Below are 19135 nucleotides of genomic sequence, written 5' to 3'. Positions count from 1 at the left end.
GGAGAAGGGTGTCAGCAGGATAGGTGGAAATGTTCCTCTCTGTGGTGGCATTTTTGGGGCAGGGGSATGTGGCTGCTTGGCAGGATGGTCTGTGGAGTTGCTTGAGATACCAAGAAATTCTCATTCTGGTGGCACCTGCCTGAAAACAGCTGTTCTGGAGAAGTCTTTGAAATAGGAGTCTGAGCAGGCAGGATGAGTTACATCCTTCAGGTTTAGGATCAGTGTTGAACAACAGACCTGGCTGCTGATGAAAATAAGCCATTCCCTCCAGGCTGGGCTTTGCAAGCAAACATTCAGCTTGATTTGTTACCAGCTCGTGATGCTTAGGGCAGTGCAGAGCAGTTCTCTGAAGGGAAGGAAGAGCAGGATGGAGTACAGGACATTTATCATCTGGCTTGGACGTAGGACATCAAGACTGAAAAGGGAATAAATGCCAAGGGGCTAGTAAATTTTGGGTAGATACTCTCCAGGCTGTTCAGCTGCCTGAGGTGCATCAAACAAAGAGCTGATGGTCGGAAAATAACAGCTCCTCTGGGTGTTGGGAGAGCTAAGCCAATTCCATACTTTTGCCAGAGGGGTTTGGCCTCTTCCCTGCTTCTGGCATTCTTGCTGCCTGTGGCATTGGAAGCTTCTCTTGGTTTTGTCCCCCAGATTTAGTGTCTGCCTGCTTAACAGTCAGGGAATCAGCATGAATGAGGCTGGAGGTTCATAGAAGGGTTCATAAAACAGACCTAAACTRGGGAGGAGAGCTGGAAGGAGGAGCAGGTCTGGATCTGCAGGCAGMCAATTCTGGGTCAGCTCAGCTGACTGTGCCCTCAGCCCATCTGCAGAGATTGCACCTCAGGTTCYTGGGGATGATGCTGGGGAGGGAGCTGAGCTGGCACAAGGTGCCAGATATCCCTGGCACTGCCCAGCTGTGCCTTTTGTTAGGAGTGCTGAAAGCTTTCCTGATGAAGAAGAAAGTGGTGAGCCAAGACAAAGATGTGATCCGTTGTGAAGGAGAGACCCTGCCATCTCAGAAAACCTGTGGCACCACGTGCTCTGGCAGAGACTTCAGGTTGGCCTAATTTAATCAAGTATTAATGTTGTGGTTCTCCCAGCTCYGACTGTGAGAGCAGCTGACATCGATCACCAAAATCCTTTGACAGGGATAATTGTCCTTGTTGAGCTTTGCTGCTCTTTCAACACCCCCCTCAGCAGCTTCCTTTCACACCTCCACAGATCTGCACATTTACTGCAGTTATTTGGTTTCAGGAGCTGCTGAAGTTCAGGTGTCTCACAAGAAGCCTGTGCAGGCACATGTTGATTGGGACTCCCAGCACATCCCCACAGAGCCAGCGTGCAGATCCTGTGACAGTTGTGACATGACGTGCATTAACATGTCACCGTGTCTTTTGCACAGCTGACAAGTGTGGCACYCTTTGAGCTAAAAAAGGCATTCATGAAATCCTGCATCCTACTGCTGCCTCTCTGCTGTCCTGTCTGCATTGTCCTCCCTTGTTATGCAGAAYCAAATTGTGTGCCTGCAGAATTTGATAAACTCCAGCACTTCACACATCTGCAACAGACTGGCTTGATTACAGTAGTTTAATTCTTCTTGATATCAGTGAACTCCATGCACAGCAAGATTAATTATTGCTGTCACTTTGTCAGCTCTGAAATAAGAAAACATAGATTCTGAATGTCAGATGCAAATTTGTTGGGGAGAACGAGTTCACCTGCCCTGCTCCCCAGGGAGGGAGAAAACCTGCAAAAGGTGAGCTGGTCTGGGCAGGGATGTGCAGGCTGGAGCTGGGATGATCACCTGCTCTGTGCCATGGATGTGCAGGCTGGAGCTGGGATGATCACCTGCTCTGTGCCATGGATGTGCTTTTTGGTGCCTAAACCAGTCCCTGACAGCCCACGAGAGCATCTCACAATTACATTTGCACAGACAGACTAATTTTATTTTCAGGTATGTGATGGTGAGGATGGAAAGTAGATGCTGCCAAATGCCTGTCTTTAGGACTGTGCTAGGTATTTGCCTACCTTTAGGAGACTGTGCTAGGTATTTGCCTCTCTTTATCCCTTTATAGTGATTTTCTCTGGTCAGAGTGGGTGTAAAATGCCATCAGATCAGAGCAGCAATGTTTTCCACCTGCTCTGTGCTGCTATAAATGACTACCCAGGAAAGCTGGGCTGAAAAGCTGCCTGCTGCTGCAGAGGTGACAGACAGAGCTGTTATTTTTGCTTTGTTACTGTGCACTGGCATTTTCCTGCAAAAGCTCTGTTGAGTTATAGATTGGTATTTAATACTCCACGTTCACACGGGTACAAGGGACTTCAGTTATCTCACTGAAAGGGCAATGCTGGATGCTGGGGCATCCAAAAGCTGCTCCAGGGTGTGGAAGGCTGAGTCAGGGAATTGTGGCCTCTTCTTTATTCTCCCAGCTTTGTCCCTGGAATAGGGAATGGAGCAGAGCTTGGAGCAGGGAAGAAACGTGCTCATTTAGGTGAGTGAGTTTGGTAAAATGAACTTTCTGAGAGTACATCTGGTGAAGGAACGGGCTGTTATTTCATGGTATGGTTTTCTGAATGGATCTGCTCTTCATGGGTTTGTGTCTCCTCACTTGCTGCGTGTGYTGCACCTGCACAGGGTTGGACCAGATGATCATTGTAGGATCAGTGGAGTTGGACCAGATGATCATTGTAGGATCAATGTTCTGTTCTTTTCTATTCTGTTCCACAGCAATGAAGCACTGAGGATCCTGTTTTACTTTAAATCAACAGGGGGTGCAGCCTTGCCTGCCCGATGACACTGGCAGCAGAAATGATGCATTGTGCATAATTCCTGTTTCATTTCCTTAACACAAGCRCATCTATCACCGTGCTGGCAGCTGGGCCATTAAGGGCTCCCCGAGAGCTGCCTCCAATATATCACATGCACGAAAGGATGATATTATAAGGACTTYAATGTCACCTGGTGATCCCCTGGAATTGTTTGTCAGACTCCTGTTTTGGATTGGTGGGATGTGAAAGGTTGCTGMTGATGGTTCTATCTGCCACACAACGTAATTCACACCGTCCCTCTCTCCAGAGTTTACTACCTGCAGCCCTGCATTTAGAGAAAGTGAATGATGATAAACTACAGGAATGTATTTAACCTTAACTGTTATTAAATGATAGCTCTTCTCACTGCTTCAGCTGTCAATGATCAAATAGATGTTTGCTAATGACTTCTGCTTTTAAATTATGTGTTGAAACTTCTGAAATTCATCACAAGCAGTCATGCTAACATTTTTATAGCAGGAAAAAGGGACAGMTAGGGTGAGAGGAGGGGAATAAGGGCCTGCAAATCATTTAGCAGAACATCTCACTAAAAACYCCATGTTCCTGCCCAAGAACTGTGCCATGGGCCATGAACCCTAGAGCTCAGGGAGGGGGTTTTGGTGACTTGTGCCTTTAGAATGAGCAGGAAGGACTGTCCTGTCACAGGATCAGTGCCAGCCAGGGTAACCTGAGGTCAGCACAAACAGTTCCTTAAGTTTACAAGTGAATTTTTTCTCTTCCTGTGCCTATGCAGTGTTTGAGCAGAGCACTCAGGGCACAGGGATTGGGTCAGCAACATCTCTGCTGCCTCCACTTTGAAGATAAATTATCTTGTGTGGGGGACAGGCAAGGCTTGAACTGTCAGCATTGTTTTGCTCGAGACACTGGGGCATTGGGGGGATGCTGAAGGACAGGAGTTAAAGCTTTCTTGGTAGTCCTCAAATATTTAATTTTGTTTCAGCATTGATGACTCCCTTACAATCCCATATGTTTCGAGCCCCAAAGCAGGTTGTCCCTCTCTGGAGGAAGCTGGYATGGGAAAGCAGGAGATGATATTTCTGCTGGTAGTGACAATCCTGTGCAGCTCAGACCTTTACCATGGAGTTTTTTGAAGGCTCACAGCCCTCAGACATGGCCTGAGCTTTGGCCTCACTCTTTACCATTCACAAACCAGGAGCTAACAGTCACTACTTGCACTTTTTTTTTTGGTGCTTTTATGGTTAGGTGGCAAAAATGTCCTTCTGGTAGCAGTGTTTATTCAAAAAACAGCATAATATTTTTATTTCAAATTATTTTAATTACCCAAACCTACAACCTTGCACTGTCCTTTGCGAAAATTGGCAGAAGCTGATTTTGCAGTGGGGCTATCTATCAAATGTAAACCCAGCAGAGACACCCCTTGTCTCATTTCTCTAAAGCTACAGAAGACTCATTTTCCCTTTTGATTCAGGCTGGACTTGAATAGGTGACCTGCCTGAATGGGAAGGACTTTTCCAGTTGCTTCAATTGCTCACTTTACAGTAATTTTGATCTTTCTCCCTTTGATGTATTTCTACTGCTAACCTTTCTTTTTAATGACACATAATTCAGTGTTTTTCTCAAATGCCTTGCCTTTAGTGAGAAGCTCCTTGATACAAACCAGCCATTGTCGTATTAGGGAGAGGTTCAAAGCAATGCTTGATACTGCAGGGCAAGCTAATGGCTCAAAACCAGAATCACTACAAAGTGTAGGTGCCTTTTTAAAAAAAATCTTTTCTTTCCCTCTCTGCTCAAAAAAAAAAAAAAAATAAAATTACACAAAGTGTATTGTCAGTAGTGGAGGGTACAGGACGGGGGGCAGGTATTTATCACAGCAGCCCGAGTGCTGGAAAGGGACCATTTCAAAAGGACAGAGGATAAAAAGCCACAAATCAATATTGCTACGCGCCTTCTGCTGCTGTTTATTTGAATCCATTTGTTTTGCTGACATATTTCCCATGTGGCTGGAAATGCTATTTCCTTTGATAGCATCAGCAATTGATGTGCAGTGCTTGCTGTACGGTGAGGAGCAGGGGCCGAGGGATGTCACTCTGCTTTGGGAACAGAGGGCTTGTTTCACCTTTATCTGCCAGCCCTGCAGCCCTAGATGACGGGCACGGGGCTCTCAGTGACAGGCACAGAACAAATTGCTGTTGACCAAGGGCACGCTGTTATTTTTGCTGCATGAGAGCTCTGTGTGATACGAGTTCTCTTGGGAAAAAGCCCCTGAGGTCTGGCAGGTCTGGTGCTGATGCTGGCACTGGGCATTGATGGGGAGATGACCACTGGAGAGAACTCCTGCAAGGTTTAAAATCTGGAAAGCACCACTGCATCAGAAGCCAGAGTGCATCTCTGGGTGGTGATGCTTGTAGCAGAGTCCACTGCTTCCTTCCCTGGCCAAACCTYCTGGTTATTTCCCTCTGCTGTTTGAAAGCACATCCCTTTAGCTTAGTACGGCTTTCAATTTGTTGATTGCAGTGGTACATGGTGTATGGGTATCCAAATGGCACGTGTTTATTCAAATTTTACCTAAATCTATACACTTGGAATGTGAAAAACTATAAAAGATGAAATAYTTCACTAGGAACTGATTTGGTCACACTTCGAATAATGGAGAATTAATTATTTTGTTAACAAACCCACAGCTCCTGTGAGAACACTCAGGCAGGTTCTGTTAAGCTGCAAACTASTCTGGTGTGTTGTGCAAAAGTAAGAGGAGAAAACTTCTATTTATCTGACTTCCTTTCAATGCATTTTTTGAGAAGATGACACTTCTGCTRAAAACTTCCCACTCAGGCAGCAGTAATTTTAATGAATGACATCGCRTTTTATGTCAAAAAGGCATCTTGGTCCCCGTCATCATTACTGGTGTATGGAAAAAAGCAATTATATTCTCTTTCAAATTCAACAAGGGAAGAGCAGCTTTGTGATGAATTACAGAACTATTTATGTTTGCAGGGAGCACAGGGGAGAATGGAGTGGCAATACAAAACATTTTCTGTGTTTTGCCTGCTTTCAGTGACCTAGAAAAATGGGATTTTTTAAGCCTCTCCATAGTTGGCAGAATATCCATTTTTCTTTTTTTGTTTTGTTTTGTTCTCYAAGCCTGGCACCTGCAGGAGGTGGTTTCTGAGCTCTTTGAACATTGGATCAGTAAAAGGAGAAGAGCACATCCTCTCTTTGTAAAAATGTGCAGCCTCCTATAGTTTTCTCTATTCAGGAGCTGCTCAAAGGGGCATACCTTTCAAACATAATTCTTGCTATTCAGGAGGTGGTGCTGAACAAAGCTGAGGTTGGATGCTGACCTCTTAAAGGGAATTCTTCCCTTTTCAACACAAAGCTGGTTGCATTCCAGCTCAGACTGGCTGCTGCCTCTGCTTTTTGAAAGATGAAGAAGCAGATACCAGCATAAAGGGACTTGAACTGCCATGTGCCATTTGCCATTTGCTTGAATCTTGCTGTGCACCTTCATACAGGAATTGTGAATCTCTGGCTTCAGAGCAGTGAGGGTGTGGAAACACATAAATAACCTGGTGTGGTGAGGTTCAGCTTCAGGAGACTTCTCCCGTTGTCTGGACTGCTCTTTTCATCCTGTCCAACATCTGCTCAGTAAATTGTGCAGAGCAGAGATTTGTGGYCAGATTATTCTCTTCTCTGGTGCTCGGCTCAGCAGAGCCCTGGGACTGGGCATGTGTTTCCAACAGACTCCTACAACAGATAATAAATGGYCTGAGYGTTGTGCTCCCTTCCACCAGTGCTGTTCCTAGAGCAGGATTCCTGGATCAGGCTGAATTCCATTAGGGCAATGTGAAAAGCCAGAGAGAATTTTTGGCAAGTTGCAGAAGAAGGAAGAGCTTGTGCACAGCAGCCTGGGCACTCTGGGATCCTGTAACCAGCTTTCCTAAGAGGAAGGACGTTCTCTCTGTGCTGAATTGTAAACACCAGCTGCAGTAGATCCTTCTCACTGCCCAAAACTGCCACCTGCCCAAAATGCCTTTGCTTTTGACCCATGCACCAAAGTTTTACTTTTGGTTAAAGCAGAGAATCAAGGGCAAGAGGGAGAGAGACAAGAGCTCTTCATGCCTGAGCCTTCTCTCAACAGAGCCAGCACATGTAGGGATTCACTCCCTGACCTGGGAACTGAGAGAAGCTCCAGGAACTCCTTATTTACCTTAGTGCTCCAAACTTCTTGCAATACAGGGTGTGTGGGAAAAGGAAGTGGAAATTTTCAGCCTTTATTTAGGTGGAAATTTTGAATGTTAGGGTCCAAGGCAACTTCTAACTYTATGAATTTTAAAATCACCAGCCARCAWGTCTCTGGCATCCAAACCATAAATTAGCAGCTTTAGTTCATTGCAATGAGTTGAAGTTCCATAAGCTTTTTGAGACAGTTCATAAACTCATCGAATTCTAAGCTCCAAATCTTRTGGATGTAGCATTTCTTAGCAGCATCTGAAGCATGTTCTCCTAAACCATATTTGACAGGTGAACGCAACAGAGAAAATGTGGTTCCAGKATGTATATTGAAAGCAGATGCAGCAACCTGAGTTCAGTGGCTCAGAAGGGGGCAGCTGTTGCAAAGCTTGACACAGAAGATAAATTATGAGGTGCTATTTCTGGCCTCCGGCAGGAAAAAAAAAAGGCGGGCGATGGAAGATTGACTTGAAAACAATCACTTTAAATGATTTTGGAATTGTATGAGCTGGGGATGTGCTGCATTTCACTGATGGATGATTTCAGAAGCTGACCTAATTCCCCTTATTATAGTCATATGGGCTTTTCTTTGCCTGTTTCACTTACAGAAGAAACATTTAAAGAGAACTTAATTCCTCTCTGTGAAAGTAACACCGAAAAGTAACAGGCTACTTGCAACTTTTATTTAAGTCAGTTATTTAAGATCACTAAGTGTCTAATTTAATTTGTCAGATTCTGTTAGTTCCTCCATTATGATTTATTTATTTAGGTTTTTTTTTGTCGGTTTTCTTTTGTTTGTTTATTTTTTTCACATAGAAATTAACTTCTATAAAGCAGCAGATAAAAGCTCACCTATATTGTGGTAATTCTGATTGCACCTCTTCAGAGAATGCACAAAGGAAAACTCTGTGAAAGGTGRTGAGATTCAGCTGAGATTTTTTCTGTGACAGTAGAGTAGCCACTGTGCTCTCCTAATTATGCATTGCAGCAGTGAGTTTTGCAGTAAAATTTCCACACGCTTTAAGCCACACTAATGAATACACATAAAGAGAAGTGATTTGTTTGTTGTTCCCCCCTTTTATTTACTGTAAATAAAGCTTACTTTGTTTCCATWTCCTCCTGCATTGTTTTCCATTCACTGTGTTGTTTTGTATCACCTCCACGACGATTTTGATCCTGCSTGATATTTTCAGCTGATATTTATCAAAGAAATTGCAGCAATGAATTAAGCTATTTAAAAGCTTAGTCCCTCTGTTCTAGACTTAGGCATATGTCGGACTGGTGGTGTTTGGAATTAGGAATGCTATACTGGCTTTGCTGCCACTATAATTCTGCCAGCAAAATTTGTCCCGGTAAAGATTTATGGCTTAGAAATTGTTGTCTAACAGCAAAACAGAATGGTTTTGACCACATGAATACAAACGAGTATTTTCTTTGATTTCTGCTTTCACTTCAAGAGAGGCATCTATGAAGCCAAGTGGATAGGGCTCTGATTTAGGAATAAAATCTGTCCTGGTGAATCAGTCTTGTAGCAGGGGAGGAGCAGCTCACAAGAGGAAGTGGCAAGAACAGAGAAACTGATTGACCTGAAGCATAATCTGTTAATGCTACTTATTACCACAGAAAAATAAAAAACGGGGTGGGATTTGATACTTTTTGTAAATTCAAAAGATKACATTTAAAAGGTGCTTTAATCCCAGACCTTTAAAAGCCTCCTTCTTATTTCCTTATAAGTTCAACTAATTCTACAAATAGTTGATAGAAGCAAAGGTGTGAATTTAGAAYGTAGTACATATAAAAAACCTCCTGGGAATGCTTTTGCCTTTTCTTATCACTTTTCTGCTGCTATGCTACCAGGAATTCCATATCTATTTTTTCTTTCATTCTGGCATGAAGTCAGAATTAGTCTTCAATAATGCTCATCGATGTTCTTGCTGGTTCATTTCTTCCTTTTATTACACAGTGTTATATATGTCATTTGCATCCAAATTCCTGCAGTCTGTGGCAAATTTGGGACCAGTCTGCTATTAGAWATAAAAATTTTGAAGCATAATTTTGATGGCAAAAGGCTGTGGATTGGTTTAACTCCCCTACTGCTGCAATATAGCAGCTGGTCAGGGATAAAGACCCCACTGTGGTGGGGGCTGTGGATGGGAAAGGAGATGTCTGTCCTTCAAAGACCTCACAATCAGACAGAGCTAATGAATGGATTTAGACAGGGAGGGAGGGAGGCAGAAGGACACATGAGCCACTCTGAGTCAGAGGGTTGCAGCAAACCCACAGCCTAACACTTAAGGATTTTATTGACGTAATGCCACTGGAGAATTATAAGATAATGAGGATAGTTTCACAGATACTTACAGCTGCCTGGGAAAAAGCACAAAGGTGCCTAAGTGAGTGTTTTAACAAGTGTGAGATAAGGGCTTTTATCCTGAATGGATTAGAGGACAGAGTTGGTTTCCTGACACTTAATGAAAGACAAAAACTGGATCATAAAGAACCTTGAAAGTGAAGCTTCTGTTTGATGCAATSGAGAAGAGGATCCAGAAACCCAAGAGGAGTGGGAGATGGTTTGGTAACACTGTTGGTTTGGTGGATAAGGGTGGAACATAACCACTCTGTTGAGGGGAAGTGAAAAAAAATAGGCCACTGTAACAGAGGAAAGAATCTGCTCGAGAGACTCGAACCTTCGGGGAAGTAAGAGAGGGGGAATGCCAGAATGTTACCCGAGGCAGTTTTCAAGAAGGGCAGGATGTGGAACACCAAGGGCCAGGCCAGCACCCAGGTGGGATGGTGGGACTGTGAGAAGGGCARGAGATAAGGCAGTGAGTCTGGAGGGGCAGTTACAGATGTCTTTGAGGTTTTCCATGTGCTGAGGCTCTATTGCTGCCAGAAAGGAAGGGAGGAGAGAAAGTTAAGCCAGGGACACAAACACAACATGGGCGGGGGAAGAGAGGCTGAAGRGAAGAAATAACTGAAGAAGTAGGAAGAAAATTAGAGAGTGCTGAGCAAAGAAGCCAGACAAGATTGTGGGTGGTGAATGATGGCAAAGCTCTGGGCAGACTGAAGAGGATGAGGCTGAAGCCTGATAGAGAAGTTTGATTAAGATAAGGCCACTTGCTGTGCTGGGAAGAGCTGTAATCATGAGGGCTAGAGGCTGGTATTTGTGTGCCTTTGATCCTTGAATAACAACACAAAAATCCCTTGCATTTGTTAGTTCTGTGTTTAACTCTGTCTCTAAAAGCTCTCACATTTGTGTAATTCCTTTCACCCTAAGTATGGTACAGAGGGGACATTAGTTTGGCCAGTAGAGATTTTGGGCTGAACCAGAGCAGGTGTCAATTTGGGACACATGGAYAATGCAGAATGGAAAGTGGGAAGCAGCAGCAGGCCCCACAGAATACAGGGGTGGACCTTCTTTTGAGAGTACTAAATTGAAAGCATATGAAAAAGCCTATTTAAAACAAATTTAACATGAAAAAAAGCTCTTTAAAGACTTCCCCACTGTGACAGCTTATGGGGAAAACCACGTTTTAATGGACCAGTATCTCCTCTCTCCCAGCCTTGGAAATATAACCGGTTTGAAACTGAAGGCGTGATGAATTCATGTATTATCCTCCAGCAGGAGGAACTTTGGATGCTATTTTTCCATTTTCTGAGAAAATACAAATACTGGGAAAGTCGATATCCAGTATCTAACACAAARCAAAGACTGGGCACCCACTCTTTTGTTGCTGCACCATGGTAGCTCACGCCAGCCCAGATAAGTGCTGTGCAAATTATTTTCCAGAATGCCTTAGATGTGACAGGCAATGAAAGATGTGACGAAGAAAGCTTTCCTACTATCTGATTAAACAGTCCTAGGAAGGTCTGCTTTTGAAATKGCAAGGGAAATGCTGCTTAACACCTAAAAACATTGTGCAAGCAATCAAGGAGCAGGGTTCTGCATGGTAGGGTTGCAAAACATTGCTCTGTAAGGAAGGTGCTGCTTGTTCTCTTCTCCTTTATGTTTTCATTTGTGCAATGATTCTTCCTCCCCACCCCAGGCTCCCTTCCCACATTTTCCCCTGAGAAATTCCCTTGTGGCTATCACAGCTACAGTCTAAGCCTTTCAGTAATCTGCTGCTCACTGCTGGTGAGGATGTATCACACCCACAGAGCCATTATTCAAGTAAATCCCTGACTTACATTATCACTAGTTCTCAGTTTTCCTGCATTATTGCTCAGAAATCGTTTGCTCCTCTGCATYCAGCCCTGCAGATGACTGGCTCCACCTCTAGGCCAATTACAGTTGGCTCTACAGGGTGAGAGCTGTTTATGCTGAGGTTTTYATTTTCATTTTGGAGAAATCAAACCAGAATGTTTTGTTACATCGATGGCTCTCAGTTACAGGCACGTTTTTTGCTACACTTACCTGCTTAAAATCTAGGAGGAAGGAAAGTTTTCACTCTATTAATTCTTACCATGAAAAGCTYCCAAATATTTCATAGATTTCATACATAAATATGTTGATAATGTCCATTTGAAAAAGTGTTTCTCACTACTGAGAGAATCCTTTCACCATCAGGTAACATCAAAATTCTTTTCACCTTTCACTTTTTTTTTTTTCAAATGACAGAAGTTCTTGTGCTTTTATATCAAACACATCTTTATATTTGCATTCTCAGCTAAAAAACTGGAAAGGGAAACATGGGTTTAAGGTTAAAGCTCRAAAGCTTTGGGAGATTCTCTGAAAATGTCACTTAATGTGTACATTGATGTACCTTATTTTACTGGAGCCAAAGTTTTCACAAACTCTCACATACTCTCAGAACACATTCTGAGAAAGCAGTTAAATACTTAATGACAAAATAAACAAAATCTTCCCTGGGAAGTGTGGAGTTTGCTTTTTGCTTTTAGTCAAGAAGTACTTATTTGATAAATGGGGCTCTTTTCAAGATCTTACAAGAGATTGCACACCCGAGTGGAGGCGGAGGCTCAGCAGAAGATTACTGGGAGATAATGGAGCAAGTCAAATGAGAAAACATGATGAAACAGCACAAAATTTACATGCTGCTTGGCTTCTTCCTTTTGCATTAATAAAACTGGGGTTTTTGTGTTTGTTTCCAAAAGCTGCCTGTTGCTGGATGTGCCCTCGTGCTGGATGAGCTTTCCAATGATGGACTTCCCAATCCTGTGGTCCCAGGCTGGGAAACAGCGCTGATGGAACAGCCTGGGCAGCTCCAGGTGGCTGGTTCTGTAAGGGACTAAACACATTTTCAGTTTGACTCCTTTCCATTGTTTGCACTGCCCAGTGTCATCCAGATAAATGAGAGTGGCTGACCAAAGGCCMAAAACACAACCAAAATGAGGTTAYTAATGAATAGCAGGCAATATATTTYATTATTTAACATGAGTTCSCTTTGATATTGGCTTATGGGGCAGAATAGTCTGGTCTGCCTGCAGTTAAAAGGATTAACCCGTATCACATGCCACAAAAATGCTTGTAGTGCAGTTAGCTAGCTTGTGCTAGAAGAATTGAGCTTTGTCTTGGTGCTGTGAAACCAAACCCAGATGAGAAAAATATATGTCATGTTTTACAGGATGCACACACCCACCCTGCAGCCCTCAGGGTTGGGGTGAGGACGCTGTTTTCTGTGCCTGACTGAGGTGACAGAGCATCCAGAGTGTGCTCAGTGGGGTTCTCACCCAGGGAACACGGCTGTCTCTGCTCCCATGGGCCAAATCCTGAGCTGCTCTCATCTGCAGGAAATCATGACAGAGACCTTGAGATAATCCTGCTAAATAATTTATGAGGGAGGAACATGCCAGGACTTGGCAGAGAAAGGTGGCAGGACATAGGGCAGGTGTGGAGCGAACCTTAAACTGTGAGCTTAAATAGAGCTTGTGGACAAAAGGACACTGGTTTTTATGGGAATCCAGTTTTTGCTAATTACATCAAATTAGTGCACTCATGGCCCTCACACTAGGCACARATGATGCAGGGAATGGGACCATTAGTGGGGAAACTGGAAAGATTTCMGTGCATGTACTCCKGTAGTCATTGTGCTCTTGATATATYRCTGGTGAGAGCATTCAAAGGGGAGCTGGTTTGAAGATATATTTTCATTTTAAGCATTTTCACACAGTTCTGGGTCCTKCTCTCTTTGAAAGGCTGAAGAGTAGGAGCACAGCCTTCTTGAAGGACAGAAGCAGGGACACACTGGAGCTTCATGCAAAACCATCACAAGTACCCTAAATCCAAATTATCAGCTTGAGGTTTTGCATATGCACCTAGGAGCAGTCCAAGGTGTGACTCTTTGGTTCATTTCAGGAGGATATGATCTGATTTGACTCTGTATTTTTGTYGTGCCCTGCAAAGCAGCTGTTTGGGACAGTACAAGGAAAGCACAGTCATCCCTGGAGTTCCCATGTTTGCCTTTTATCAGCAGCTCACATCTACCCTGCTCTTCCCTGGTTGTTCCTGGCTGTGCTTCTCTTCTCCACCAAAGGCACTGTGCTGATACCTGGCAAGAGCACGCTCCTTCTGTCTTGGTGGGGATTAGCTGGAATTTTCTTGGTTCACAATTGAGCTTCTGCCTGTAGAAGAATCTKCAAGGATTGTTCCTCTCCAGGCAGGTGATTTCTGCTTGTGCTGTGAACTGCTGGTAAAATCTGTTAACAGCCTTTATTTCACAAGGACTTATCACATAAACTGTGTTTTTCTGTTGAGTTTTTTCTTCCCCTAGGCAGACACCAACTGAGACATCATAACACAATGGGAGAGACAGTATATAGTCAGTGTGCATAGATAATATATAGTCAAGAAACACTAAGAGCAGTCTCTCCATCCCATAACTGGTGCATTTTCAAGAAAACTTTACACTTATGAGCTTGCCCAAAGTGGGAGTTGCTATTGAAAGGAATATGCCACAAACTGCAGAGGTACTATCAGCACCCTGTGCCTGAGCAAGTCATCAATTGTCAAAATATATCTCATAAAGAATGAGCACCTAAACCTCCTTTTTGGTTTATCCACTCTCTGCCAGTGCTCAGCAAGGGGCTGTCTTTTTAACACTGAAAGAGCTGTGTTGCATGTTCCTCCTGACACACTGCTGTGTAAGGCTCTGCTTAGCATTAATTTTCCTTTCTTGTCAGAATTTATTTTCTTTTTTTTTTTATTTGGTTTTTACAACCAGAGCTATAAATCTGAAAAGCTTTTTATGTGCTGTGTTAGGCCTTGATTGAAATCCCATTGAAATCAATGAAAGCTTTCCTACTGACTGCAGTGGAATTGGTGCTTGGGAAATAAGGAAGAAGTGTCTGGTTTAAAATGAGATTTGTATCCATTTCATAATGTTTATTACCACTAGAAGGAAATAAACCAAAACATGCATGTTGTTTTCCCAACATGCCTCATATATCATTTAACTGCTACCTATGTACACCCAGCTGGGACAAGAAACAGTTCTTCTGGGGTATTTAATAATTCTGCTTTATAAGAACAAATAGAAAAACAAAATCRCCTTATCTGATTGACACAAATTTCATATAAAATTGAAATTATGCAAGAGGAAACATCCAGCAGAAGCAAGTGTCACAGTCTGCTTCTGAGAATCTGGAAGGAAAATCTTCCTTGCAGTCTCATTTCTGTGAAGTCCTGTGTAGAAAAATATTTCTTTAATGCCTCACATTTACCATGGATGGGTACTGTTAGGAGATCTTGATCTTCACTTTTAATTTGTAGGAAAGCTTGTGGCTGTGACCTGGTTATCAAAAGTTGTGAGCCAAAAAAAAAAAAAAAAATATGATGAAGATGTAACAAACGGTTGTGATACTTGTCTGGGTAATTACATACTGATCTGAGAGACTGAAATGAAAAGTGTGACATCTGCATGTTACTTTGTCATCGAAATTGCTGCAGTCTACTGACGAGCTCGTTACAATAGAGACAAGTCTCGAGTCTCCGGGGATGTTACAGAGACGTGAGGATCCTCAGGTCTTGTCAGAATTGCATTTTTTTATGTGGTACTCTCAGCTAATAGCGAAAATAATTATAGTTGTGGTATTTCAAATTGTAACTTTGCCAAGAAGGTATTTAAAGCCTGAGTCGAATTTTCACATGCTGACGAGGAAAAAAGGAAACGGTGAGGAGAAGTCTCCGTGCAAAAACAAGTGCTGCTGCAGTGATGAACCATTTGATAGSGCCTTTATCAGCGTGCAGGCGTATTTTGAATAGCATGAGCCATGGATGACTGTTGCAGCTTTTCATTTGCCTTCTGGGAGACAAGAAAGGGCTTCTTGTTTGCTTGGTAAGATGAGCTGCCTTGTTGCACAAGGAGTGGAGGAGACTCGGCAGAGAAATGCTTGGTGAAGGATTTCCTAAGCTTTCCTGGACTCCTGCCACAAGGAAGTGCAGTGAGTGCAGTCACAGTGGTAGGAACATTGTGAAAAGAAGGGCAAAGTACCTTTAAAGAGTGTGGCAAAAAACCCCAACCACCAAACCAAACCAAACCAAACCAAACCAAACCAAACCAAACCAAACCAAACCAAACCCAACCAAACCAAACACCCAGATCGTCAGTAAACTACAGAAATGGCAACAGAAATCAGCATGGGCAACAAGAGAGCATGAAAGAGAAAAGAAGACATTTTAGAACTGAAAAAGAAGAAATTCTTGAACTGAAAAATACCGCGTTTGTGTTACTTTTCCATTGTTCTTAGTTGTTAACACAAGCACTTTTGAAATTAGTWAAACAAAGATAAAACTCTGTTGATAAGTGTAAGTTTCTGATTCCTCCTCAGTCACCRTGTTTTTAAACACTGGCAAACAATGTGAGACCCACTCCTGAGATCAGCAAGAGCACATGAGTGGGAGGCTATGGTGGAGTTGCTCTGAGGGTTGAGAACACAAACACACCTTCCTTGAAGCAGTGAAGATATGCAAACTCCATTTACTTTTCTTCATGGTTATCAGAGAATCACAGCTCTTACCTAAGCTGAAAAYGCTTTGCTGCTTTAGCTTTCCAAGTTTAACATCCATTACAAATTACTCCACTGATACTTGCATTACAGTGCACGTCCAACTCAGTAAACACAAATTGTAGCAGAGTGAACAAAAATGTCCTGTCTGTTCTCTTTCCAGGTGTGGTTAAGGTGTAGATGGGAACAAATCAACAGCCAAAGCAGGTGTGTGAATGTGCTGAACCTGTATTCTGAGATCTGTGCCTGAGGTTCCAAATCAGGTTTGGACTCTGAGATAAAATGGTGACTTGCTGGTGTTTGCTGAGATGAAAAATGGACAGAAGTGTCTGTGGGTTTGAGTGCATCAATTTAAGGGCATTAATGCTCAGGGTGTGATCTTGACACCTAGCAAAACCAGCGTTAGGTCCAAAATGTACAACCCCCCACCACCATGCAACAGGGACAAACTGTTCTCATCACCTGTCTTTATCAAAGCAACCTGAGACGGTTCCACTGTGCTGTGAAATCAGTGGCATCTTCTGCTTCTGTAAAACAGAACTRTTTTGTCTCATGCTAAAATAAAACCTGGTGTTTCTACTTGGAAAACAGATGACATGTTTTTCACTTTTTATGAGTTATTTTGGAAAGAAGGCAAGGCACCTGTTATTTTATCTATTTTTTTTTTCTTTCAAAGCAAGATCAAAACCCCACACAGTGGAAATCTATTTCCAGTAAAAACCCACTACTCATTTCCGTTCTTCTATCACAGTATCCAGGTGAAAATGAAAATAAAACCTAAACKAATGTACTTGAAGGCAACTAGACAATATTATCACAGAATCGTGGAATGTGAAGGGGATGGAAGGGATCTTAMAGACCATCTAGTCACAAGCCTGCTGCTATGAAAGAGGACACCTTCTGCTAGGCCAGGTGGTTCAAGGCTCATCCAAAGTGTCCCTGAACTCTGCCAGGGATGGGAAATCCASGAYTTCCCTRGGAAACCTGTYCCMGTGTCTCACCACAATCCCAGCRAAGAATTTCTTCCTAATACYTGACCTTAATTCCCCGTCTTTCAATTTGTATCCATTACTCCTTGTCCTATGACTAYAGCTCCTGGCCAAGAGCATATTAAAAACAATTTTAAACTGCTACACTGTTATTGCGAGACAAATGTGTTTATACATTATTTGCGCAGGTTAGTCACCATTAGAAGGAGAATGGGAACGCCGTGAGAGAGCAGCGTTCTGCAGGCATTTCACAGGTCCCAGAACAGGCTGGTTTGGAAGGGACAGGGCAGGGACACCTCCCAGCAGCCCGGGTCGGTCCCGAAGAGGGAGAAGAGGGGGTGACATCCCCTTATGGACGTGACATCCCGGTCCCCGTTCGSTCCCTTTTCCAGAGGGTCGGCCCTTCCCGGCCGCCGCGGGCCCGCCAGAGGGCGCTGACAGCACAGGCCCGCTCTCTCGGCCCTGCCGGAGCCTCTCGCTCCAGGGAAAAGCTCCCTGGGCTGGAGGAACCGGGAAGAGCGATCCCCGGGCAGAGCGATCCCCGGGCGGGCGGGCCCGGACCCCGCGCAGGCCGCGCCTCCTTCCGCGCTCCGCCTCTCGCTCCGCCCACAGGACTACATCCCCCAGCATGCCCCGCGGCGCTGCCGCCCGGCGCGGCCGCCGCGTTCCGCCCGGCCGGCGCGAAGTGTCGCGCGGCGCGGCCGGAGCTGGGCTGGGGCCCGGGCCGAGCCCGCCGAGCCCCGCCGGGCCTGAGGCGGCGGCGATGGGCGGCGGGCGCTGATCCCGCCCCGCTCCCGCAGCCAGGCTCCCGCCATGGAGGAGGAGAGCATGGAGGAGGAGGGCGGCGGCGAGGCCATGATGGACGACCAGAACCACAACAACTGGGGCGCAGGCGGCTACGGGCGGCACCTGCTCGGGGAACGGCTGCTGCCACCGGCCGGGCCGCCGCGCCCCGCCGGGCCCGAGCACAACGGCGCGGGGCTGCGGGGCTGCGAGCCGGGSACTGCCGCCGGCAGGGCGGGGGCGGCCGGGGCCATCGCCGCCATCAACATCAGCGCCTCGACCTCCAAGTTCCGTGAGTGACCCGGGCTTGGGCACGGGGGGGCCTCGCCTGCGCCGCTGCCCCCGCTCCCTTCTGGGGCCGGGCTCGGCTCTGTCCTACCCCTCCGTGGTCTTGCCCCGAGAGGCTTCTCGAAGCGAAGTCTAAACGGGTTAAGGCGCATTAGAAGGCGAAAATAACCTTTCTCGCACAGCGCCCCAACTTGTGCTTTACTGTCACGCTAGATCTGGCTGTAGACCTGGGAGAGTGAGCGTGGGCAGGGCTCTCGGTTTTGCTTTTTCGGAAGCCTTTTAGCTTAGGTCGTTCTGTCCTATAGACTTCGTCTTTCTGCCTGAAAAACGTGGAGATGAATCGTAGATAGGAAGCCTGTTTGGGATTGCTGGTGGCAGATATGGGCAGAGCCCCTGGAAAGGGGCGTGCTGTCGTGGAAGGGACATGTGTCTGCAAAGGCCTGATGAGAATGACAGAGGATTAATTTACCCAAATTAACCCAGTACTTTGCAATGGAATCATAATGGCATCATAATGGAATCATTATATCACAGAATGGTTTGTGTTGCAAGGGACCGTAAAGACCATCTTGTTCCAACCCCCCTGCCGTGAGCAGGGACACCTTCCATTAAACCAGGTTGTTCAGAGCACCATCCAACCTTGCCTTGCGTTTTGCATGTAGCTTTTAACAAAAATGGGTTTTTTTTTTTTGAGCTAGGATCAAGGGAAGAGAAGATTTTTTGCTCTACATTTCAGTTCTACTTTTGTTTATTAAAGTCACCCCTCTGGTCAAAACAGGCGTTTTTTTTTTTTTTTCTCTTGGATTTGGATAGTTAAAAGTATTCCTGGAAGTGTAACTGTGTAACTGCCATGATCAAATTTTGATGAGAAATGCACTTTATTTTGCATGTCCTCCTTGCTTCCCCCTGTGCTCTCTCTCCTGTCCATGTCCAGAGATGATGAAAAGCTCAAAGTTCAGGCTTCTGGATCTCTGCTTCACAGATAGCCTGGGTTTTGTGGCACTTGGCCAAGGCTGGYTGCTTTGAAGTTGAGACTCTCAGGCTCTGTGAGCTCCCTGGCACTTTGCCTGCCTTGCTTGTCAGGGCTCCAGGTA

At 44.7% G+C, this 19135-nt stretch overlaps 1 protein-coding gene across 1 annotated transcript in view; it reads left to right on the top strand.

The window, feature by feature from the left end:
• Positions 1–17656: 17656 nt before the first annotated feature.
• The window catches only part of CACUL1 (CDK2 associated cullin domain 1), a 41924-nt gene continuing 40445 nt past the window's right edge, over positions 17657–19135 (top strand). The window contains exon 1 of the mRNA XM_057381650.1: positions 17657–18045. Within this exon, the coding sequence (XP_057237633.1) occupies positions 17784–18045 (262 nt within the window). The 5' untranslated portion in view covers positions 17657–17783. The remainder of the gene's footprint in view (positions 18046–19135) is intronic.

Source organism: Malurus melanocephalus, unplaced genomic scaffold, assembly GCF_030028575.1.
Source record: "Malurus melanocephalus ecotype Western Australia unplaced genomic scaffold, MMel_1.1 scaffold_519, whole genome shotgun sequence".
In the NCBI taxonomy this organism is placed as follows: Eukaryota; Metazoa; Chordata; class Aves; order Passeriformes; family Maluridae; genus Malurus; species Malurus melanocephalus.
This window is presented reverse-complemented; position numbering and strand designations above follow the sequence as displayed.